This window comes from Wasmannia auropunctata, unplaced genomic scaffold, assembly GCF_000956235.1.
Source record: "Wasmannia auropunctata unplaced genomic scaffold, wasmannia.A_1.0 LD336085.1, whole genome shotgun sequence".
In the NCBI taxonomy this organism is placed as follows: domain Eukaryota; kingdom Metazoa; phylum Arthropoda; class Insecta; order Hymenoptera; family Formicidae; genus Wasmannia; species Wasmannia auropunctata.
The window spans coordinates 28,176-38,806 of NW_012026805.1; the positions used below are offsets into that span (position 1 = coordinate 28,176).

The 10,631-nt window shown below is 29.3% G+C and overlaps 1 protein-coding gene across 1 annotated transcript in view; it reads left to right on the forward strand.

The window, feature by feature from the left end:
* The window catches only part of LOC105448522, a 6,948-nt gene extending 5,576 nt beyond the window's left edge, over positions 1-1,372 (forward strand). The window contains exons 7-9 of the mRNA XM_011687169.1: positions 600-795; positions 948-1,061; positions 1,225-1,372. Of these exons, the coding sequence (XP_011685471.1) occupies positions 600-795; positions 948-1,061; positions 1,225-1,372 (458 nt within the window). The remainder of the gene's footprint in view (positions 1-599; positions 796-947; positions 1,062-1,224) is intronic.
* Positions 1,373-10,631: the final 9,259 nt, after the last annotated feature.

Sequence of the window (10,631 nt, forward strand, 5' to 3'; positions counted from 1 at the left end):
AACTTTATTCGTTAATAACTCTGTAAATAATGGTCTGAGTCAAAATTGAAAGAGGAACTTTTAGTTCAAAATTTCATTCTCTTTCACGCCTTGAAATATTAATTAAGCGTTACGGGACACCCTGTATAAATTACTTATGTAATATCATATATTCAAAAGTCAATAATAATAATAATAATTATTATTATTATTAACAACAGTTAAAAAAATTAATAGAGCAAATCAACAATCATTGGAATTCAATAAAATGCAAAGAGGAATTGAAAATCTTACAGCAATGTTCCTATTTCACAAAGCTGTTGAGCATTACGGTAACAGGTAGAAAAATCTTTTTAACATGTTGATATATATAGCTATGTAAACAGATTGAGATTGTTAAATATTCCTAAATAATTTTAATTTTGCTAGCATTTTTTTATTAAAGGCTTTAATTAAAGAAAAAATGTATATTACTACAACAAACAAATAAAATTATTATAACAATTAAGTAAATGATAGTTTATTTTTATTATCGACTTAAACGATTTTTTCAGTGCTATTTTATTTATTTGTATGTTTGATTTTAATGACGCAAATATTACCGAAATTCCTGGATATAGTAATACCCTTGAACGAATCACGTCCGCTTAAACTTTTGGGTTTAACCACGTTTTTATTCGATGAAGATGAGTACTTCGTTTTAATATTCGTACACATGGCGGTAGCACTTTCTGTAGAAGTGACTACGGTAGTGGCTACGGAAACAATGGGCGCAGTATACATACAACATGCTTATGGGCTATTTAGAATTACCAGGTAATAATCGAGACAGAGAAATTAAAGCGGTATGTTGAAAAACTCATCCAAAACATAGCGTATATCGATATTACGATTAATTTTACGTCAATTTTACATTTCCCATTGCATTTGCACACATAATTATTAACATGCGTATTTTACTGTTGTAGCTTACGCATAAAACATGCATTCGACTGTGAAATACATATCTCTGCCTCGGAAAAATATAAAATATATTACACAAATATAATCAATGCATTAACCAGTCACATTAAAGCTATTGAGTACGTAGCAATAAACTGTACATGTTACCGACATTTTAAAAATTAAAAATACAAAAAAACAAAATAGAAATACATTAAATTGTAGTTTAAATCCTCTCCTAATGAAATAATGAGAATAAATACATTTCGTGAGAATTTTATTAATATTAAAATATTATTAAAGGTATTTTGATCTTTTTAATTCTTCCCTCGAAATATCTGCCTTCATTTTGCTTGTGTTGGGCGTGGCTTCTTTAAGTCTTAACTTATTTCGCGTAAGTATTGTGGTAATACATAGTACAATTGCAACATATTATTACATCGATTTATGACAAAATAATGATAAAATCACAATTTGTATTAAGAACACATTTTTATTACAATATTTAAGTTTTTCCATGAATATTTTTACTGTAAGATGTATTGTTGGATATAATGCAAAAATTGAAATTTTATAAAATGTTTTCTCATGTATATTAGCTTTATCAAGCAGGATTCAAGAAAGACTTTGAAGAAGCAATTGTGATTGCATTATTTGTCCTAGTTCATTTTGTTTACATGTTTTTGAATAATTTTATGACACAGTTGATAATAAACTATAGTGAGGATATATTTTACAAAACGTGAGTATCATTTAAAATATGAATGACTTTTTGTTATTTCTTATTCGTTTTACATCATAGAATTTCGCAATTATAATTCTGTGTTATCGAATATAATTTTAACAAAAAATATATACGTGGATTAAGTGGGAGAGCTTTGTTTATCTACAAAACGATTATCTACAACTTTGTTTACACACGATCGTATTGCACACAACGTATAGTACACACGACCGTATTTCACATAGCGCACTGCACACAAACATATTACGCACACGACCATGTCACGTACATTTCCATACTGCACACATGCACATTGCAAAATTTTGCTTCGCGCGGAAAGTTGAAAACCTATATGGAACTGTAATTATAGACCTCATACGCACTGCATGCACGGTACGGTGGGGAGTGGACTTCTTTTAACCATGTGGCAGGACACTTTGAATGGAAAGTTGGCACACCTATATGTAAAAACGTACAATTTAATATGAACCTTCTAATTTGTAACGTACATGTGTGCAGAATAGTCATATGCGCAGCACGGTCGTGTGTGCAATATGGTCGTATGTGGAATACGCTGTGTGTAATACGGTCATGTATAAAAACCGCTGCGTACTTACAATAGATTATATACAAACGAAGTTGTAGACAATCGTTTTGTACAAACCCTTAAGTATCTGAATTTTAGAATAATTATATGAAGATTTTATTGTCTCAAAGATAATATCAAAGATCTTATAATTTTTATTGATTATATTTTATATATTGAATTAAATATTTCGAGTATAAATTTCACATTAAACGTGTTTTAAGAATAAAACCGTTTAACGTTCAAATTGTTATTATTATTAGTTGTGAATTGCCTTGGTATTCTGTCCCTATTTCACTACAAAAACTGCTACTGATTATAATGCAAAGAAGTCTAAAATATTCTAAATTTACTATATGTAGTGTAATCGAAGCATCACTTGAATTTTTTGCTTCGGTAAGTATTATAAAGGCATAATATATGTATAATATGAAATAATAACAGATTTTAATATATATAACAATATAAATCAAATAATTTTAAATATATTTAATTAACAATATATATTGAATTAATTTTCAACTATTTCTCTCCACAATATACTTAATATTTATAATTTGTAATAATTGTGCTGCAAGAAATTAAAACAGTATAATATATAAGTGGTCCAGTAGCTACTAGAATATGACATAAATTTTATTTTTATTAAAATAAAAAAAAATAGAAAATATAAGGATTATTAGAATTAAATTTAAATTAGGTTAAATTTACTAGCAACAAAATTTTAATTTAGTTCACATTATTTATAACGTTACATTAACCCTTTCGACGCTGATATTTGTTTACTCTTAAAAACTGAACGCATAAACACACTCATCATGGCACTCACAATGTGCCATTTGCTGGATGTCTTCTTACACATTCATAGCACTGAAAGGATTAATGTAACAACTTTACAAAGAGAATCGATTTTTTTTAATAATATGATTTATATTTTAGCTCGTGAACTGCTCTTTATCTTATTTCATGATGTTTTTGTCACTACAACATTAATCTCATGGATGATATGAACAATATCGCAGACGAACGTTTCATTTATAAATCACTCTGTGCTGGTCAATCATCAAAATATGAGATCACATGCAACGAAAGATTATAATTCACCGAAATAATCGAACCAATGTTAAGATTCACTCTATAGTATGATTATATACTACTAAATATATTGCTTGTCAAAACGTAATACATATATATATATACATATATGAATTTAATTCGTAAAATACTACACAGAGAGAGAGAGAGAGAGAGAGAGAGAGAGTCCCATTTCCATTTTCTACGTAGATATGATATATAAATCTATCATGGTTTATTCAGACTGAAAATGATGAGTCTTGACTCATCTATACGTATACGTATATGCGTATATAAGAGAACACACTGAAAATGCATACTGAATACACATATAACACAGAAAATACTGAAAATAAAGTATGAAAGGAGAGAATTTCCACAAGGACCAGTTTTACATTCACAATAAATATACCAGCGTTTACATTCCTTTTTTTTATTTTATCGGGTGAATGCAGTTTTCACGTTGCTATTTATTTCATCAACTAACATCATTAAAAATGTCGTATGAAAAATGCGAGAAAAAGCTTTCGGATGTTTTCAAATAAATGAACAAAAGGGAAGGAAATTACTTTCGGATTGCATCGTTTTTCAGAGTATAATGCACAAAGAAAAATGACAAAATAAATTGATCACATTTTTGTTAGAAATAAGAATTAATGCCTGGCTGATAATATATTATAATGATTAAGCATTTTTAGAAGAAGATAAACGTTATTGAGTTAATGATATCATTTCGACAGTTTTCTATTAAACTTATACATATAATAAAATCAATGTTCTAATGAAAAATTGGGACATTACCTATTAATACAGACATATGAACAATGTGTTTAAGTTCTGACAGTATAGTAATTTACTAGTTAACAGTTTTGATACTTCCATGCGCATTTTACAATATTTTGATTTTGATGATTATAATCGCATAGCAATCTAGTGTGCGATTATAATCGTCATATACCTGTATATTGATCGTATACACGTCGAAGGAAAGTACCGCAACGTCTCACGTCTCGAATAAGACTGACGAGGCATTGAAAATACGCGAAAATGGCATTGCTATTGCGCTTGCGTCGATCGAAAATAAGAGGCGACGATAATAGATGAGAAATAACCGGTTACACATTTTGCAAAGTAATAACGTATTTTTTTTTCAATACTCGGAATTTTAGTCAGACGTAAGTTAATACTACAATTTCAGATAGTTTTACTCAACACAAAATTTCGTAATCTCTCAACATTGGTATAATAGTGTATTTCATAATTTCTACATTAGTACATAATATTTGCATGATATTTGTACAATATTTACAAAAAGAAGAACGTGGAAAATGTGAAATTATAATAGAATATGTTAGAGTTAGAGTGGAAGCATAGAAAAGATATTTCTAGAAAAAAAAATTTAGCACAAACGCATCACGGCACTTGCGTCGAAATGACTTGTACGGTGGATAGTTATTACACTATTAATCGGAACCTGTTGCTATGTCTCGGCCTGTGGCCATATCAAAGATTTGATTTCAGATGTATTCTAGTACCATTGATGATTATAACGCTTGTATCCGGCGTAATAGTTCAGGTATGACACTTTCAAATCTCATATCTCCAACCAATTGCCTTCGAATTATTATTATTTAATGTAAAAATTAATTAACAAAACGGAATGTGCGAGGATTGCGCGCATAATTAATTTCTTTTTAATTAATTAATAAATTCTCTGCGAGGAAATTAAGTATAATAGCATAAAGTTTTGATGAATTCAATGATGCTTAATTAAAATTATCATACTTGTATGTGTATTGAATAACTTCTTCGAAACACTGCAAAGACATTCTGGGCCAGGAAGTCATTAATATAATCAAATTTATTAGAAGTTAAATATTAGGAAAATAGTATCTCTTTCAGTTTGCAAGCTTCGCCACGAGAGAGTACAGTATGGAGCTTCTTTTGAAAATTCTCGCGTATAGTATTCCATGGATGAGTTATATGTTCAGATATAACATTTTTTGTCTAAACGTAAAAAAGGTAATAAGTTTGATATTAAAGCTATCTTTTTAGGATATTTTTGAGAAAAAATGACGATCATTATCTTACGAATGTAGATGCGAGATATTATGGAACGAGTGCGTTTAGACTGGAGTGAATTAAATAATGCACGTGAGATTGAGATAATAAAAAAATATTCAGCTCTCGGTAGATTCATCACATTGTTTACGACACGTAAGCAATATCTCGAATAATTTTTTTACATACTAGTTTCGGCAACAATTTAGAATTGATTTAACTGTTGCAGTGTTCATCTATTTGAGTACACTTACCTTCATTTTAATGCAACTAATGACAAATGTTATTCTGGACATCGTAACGGCTACAAACGAATCTCATCTACGGCAGTTTCCGGTCGAGCTCGAGTTGTTTATAGATCAGCAAAAGTATTTCATTCCGATTATGTTATATATATTCCTTGTCGTTCTATGCGGTCTAACCTCGATGATAGCCGTCGAGACACTTTTCATGTCATATTCGCAACACGCATGCGGATTGTTCGAAATAGCAAAGTAAATATAACGGTTGAAGTATCGAGTCAACTAATTTTGATAACATTTACAAATTACACTACTTTTCAGTTGTCGCATAGAACAAGCGTTGCACGGAGGTACGGCACGAAATGTAGCATCCGTTGATGAAAAAAATTCAATAATATGTCATGGAATAATCAGCGCAGTTGATATGCACAGGAAAGCAATCGAGTCCGTAATTTTTATTAATTATAAAGAAAATTTTTTTTCATTTTGTAGCGCAATTTTTTTTCAAATTATTCACTTTTCTAATAATCTTTGCATCAACGTAAAACATAAAATTTCGCAAGGAATCGTATAAATCGTAGATACGCGTAATTAACAATAGTCATTTATATACATTCATCTTATTCGCGTTATTTATATTCAAGATTTATCGAAATGATGAAGGGAAGTTTTAAATGGGTGTATTTCATTGCACTACCATTGAACGTACTATCGCTAAGCATCAATCTCTATCGCGTGAGTAACTATTGATACATTCTTATCGATACTAATAACGCTGAATAATTAACATGTCTTAGTTAGACGTCATGACACACGACACCTGCGTATTCACTATTGTACCCCTATTGTAGACGCAAGATCTGCATTCCACACAAAGCAAACTGATCGTCTGTGTGATCGCAGCTTTCTCGATTGATAATGTCCCAGGACTATCAGGAAATAATAACAACTGTTCTGCTTGTTCTTGGTCATTTTGGGTATATGTTTTTCTGCAACTATTTGGGACAAGATGTGATCGATCATAGCAGCAATATCTTTCACAAAACGTAAGAATTAATTAGATATATGCATTAAAATACATATAGAGAACAGAGTAAACAGGCCCTACAATTTCTTTCAACATTGAAACTTTCCTATTACGATCGTCTAATCTGATATATTGCATAGGTACAACGTACAATGGTACATGACTCCGTCGAAAGTGCAGAAGTTATTAATGCTTGTAATGCAAAGAAGTATGCGATACTGCACGATCATGGTTGCCGGCTTGTTCGTTCCATCGTTAGAAGGATTCGCCACGGTAAAATCTCGACACACTAAAATAATCTGTCGTCGAACATTTTGGATTATCAAGAATACAATTTCCATTTTAGCTTACAAGCATGTCACTTTCATATTTTATGGTAATTTATTCCACCCAGTGAGCGTGCTCGCATAAAATAAAATTTATATCATTAGTCGAACACATAGATTGTCACGTGCAGTGATTTTGTCTGGTATGTTTGTTGCAAATCTTAACGTAGTAATACAAAATACAAATTTATAAGATTATATCTATTATTGTTTATGATATAAACAAAAATGGAATTTCACAGAATTAGCAGTACATGTTCTATAGAATTAATGCGAAATGTAAAAAAATATAATAAGAATTAATGCAACATTAGTTAACAGGATACATTAATCAACATGTATTTTTAAAATAAGATAAATGTTACTGCTTAACTACATCATACATTTTTCATCAGGATTGTGAAATTAATCCTGAAAATAAGAACTCATTCATTATTATACGACGATATTGTCATTATTTCTGTTCATTATACTTAAAAAGTGTATTTATGTCCCGGAAATGTAATCTCTCAATAAATTTATTTAATAGAAATAATAAAATAAAAATTATATATATACAGATTTTTTATGACATAGTGAGTTTCAAATATAATTATGTTACAGTGCAATTGATATATTGCATCAGTAATTATAACGGCTTACTAGTTGAAGGTTTCGATGTAATCCAAAATAAGTCTTCACAATATTCATAACATAATCTTCACAATGAAGCCAAACATGATACACAAATTCCAGTCTCCGACAATTATAACCGTATAGTAATCCTTCTACTTAATCTTGAATGATATTGGTATACATTATTTCAATACGCACACTGCAAGGAAAGTACTGCAACGCTCCGCGTCTCGAATAGAAATGACGAGACGTCGGGGACGTGTGAAAGCGGCGTCACAATTGCGCTTGCGCCGATTGAACGTAAAAGAGAAATACCAAACGCATACGCAGAGAGAAAAAAATTATCGGTTTGTCACGCAAGTAATAACGTTCACGGAAGGTTAAGACTATCACACGTACAAAAATTTTAATCGTAACCGTAACATCATAAACATATATTGACCAATCACAGTCAAATGTTTTAAATCTAAAACGTAAGGCAGCAATTTTGATTGTGATTTATTAGTCAATTTGCTTACGACCTTATGATTACGACTAAAATTTTTGTACGTGTAATGACTTTTATAAACACCAGCCAAATATATGCCAAATTATAATTCACGTAACTATAATAAACTATCGCAATTTTATAAAAGACCAGTACATTATTTTATATGTAAAAATAGCGAATTATAATCCACAATCAAGTATAAATCTAACAAGTAGTAATTACTCGTGGAAAGAAATTCGAGACAAATGCGATACGACCAGAGTTTGCACCAGAATGACAAAATTGTCCGATGAATAAATAATTAATCGAATATTGTTACTATGTATCGACTTATGGGCATATCAAAAGTCTAGTTTCTAACGTGTTGCAATAGCCAATTTATAACCGATGCTTGCATCGAGTATATTTCAGATATGTTAATTTCTTTATATATATTTCCCTTTCTTTCATTAATTCTCTTCGTACACTATTTAATACAAAAATAAAATGAAGTTTATTCAATAAAACTAAATTTTAATAGTAAAATTAAAGAATACTAATACGTAATTACTTTCATTGGAGGGAAAATATTTCTCTTTTGATTTAGATTATAACAAGTTAAATTATAACAAGAAATAATGTAATAAATTGTCAAGAAATAATATAATAAAATGAAATAATGTAAAAATTTGATATTTAATTACAAATTTCTTTTTTCTATGTATTTTAAAAACTATTTTGGTCGAACAAATTATTGATAATTATCGTAAAAATAGAAATGATTTGAATAAAACATAATTTTTAGTTAACTTTCATCACAGCAGAATGTATAATAATACAAATATTTTTCTACAAATTCTCACATACAGCGTCTCGTGGTTAGGCTTCATGTTAAAATATAATTATCCTCTGTTTAAATATAAGACAGGTAATTCGATATTAAATTTATTTATGTATACAGAGAAGTTTAGAAAAAATAAATGATAAATCAATTTATTTGGAAATATTTTCGGGAAAAGATAATAAATAACCATTATTTTCATGAACACAGATTAGATGAAGCATTATGGAACGAATGCGTTATCATTGGAATGAATTAAGCAATATGCGAGACATTGAAATAATTAAAGAATATTCAGATTTTGGGAAATTCATTACATTATGCGATTTCCCGTGTCGCGCGCGGAACACCACTACGTACGAGTGTGTCAGGTGCTCAGCTGCAAATGTGTCAGGCATAGATATTGTGTCAGGTGTTATTATTATTTACGTTTGGTCTCCTCAAGAAATATTGCTATCTCACTTCAGCGCACATTCGATATATTCATATACAGCGGTGCTCCGCGCGCGACACAGGAAACCACAAAACTCGACTCTGGGCTCTACTTATTAATATCGTATGTATAGTATGGTTTAAATATATACTGTCATTTTTGTAAATAGAATTATTAAAAAGTTTTTAAAATATTATTTTGCTTAGAAAATCTGTATAATGATTTAAACAAAAATTTTAATTTATTTTTGTTAATAAATATTTTTTATTGGAAATAGGTATTTTGTTTTTCCGCTCATAAAAAACAACACAAGTCAATATTTTATGAATGACTATCGAAAATTTATGTACATTATTGAATTTGCAATAAAATACTTTACAAAAGTATAATAGAATGAATATATTATTCTATTAAAAATTAAATTGTTATTTAAATCAGTAACGTTATTGAGCAACAGCAAACTGTTACTAAAAACATTTTTTAAAAAACAATTTAATTAACATTTAAACCATTCTATAAATTTTTAAACAAAATAATTTTTATTTAAATATTTTTTTATAACATTATTATATAAACAAATAATAATGCACAGACGTGGAGATCCGCGACATTTAATTCCTGACTGAGAGCTAAGATGATATTTTTCGGAATAAATTCTTTACCGATCCAGGGGGAAGGGGATTCTTATAGATGCGTATTAGCATCAAAGAAATTAAATCGTTAATTGATTTAATTTGTTACAAGTGATTACAGCCTTATGTAATAAATTGTGTTTCAAGATCGACGAATATGCGACGCGCAGTTTGCGTGTGGTTGGATATATTGTATAAAAATAATTATTACACACCAACATCCGTGTTGGCTTGCATACAGCCTCTACTTTAATATGTTTGATATATTCTCGTGAACCTATTTCTCTAAATTATTTAAATCATATACGTACTTAACTCAAACATACCATATATACTATATATATATTGCATATATATGTATACATATATCTACATATGTATGCATGTATTCATGCTGACTAATAAATACTAATTGTAAGTAATCAATACCTATGTCAAGTGCTATCGACATAGTAATCAATCCCATTATATTACATAAATACAAATTCTATTTTTTTTCCCCTGTGGAAGCAAATGAATCGTTATGCCGTTGTTTATGCTGCAGCTTTCTCGACTGATAGAATTCAAGGAATATTACAATATAACGTTAATTTCATGTTTATTCTTACATTAGCCGCTTTAGATATGTTTTTATGTAATTTATATTTAAGATAGAAAATGATTGATCATAGCAGCGATGT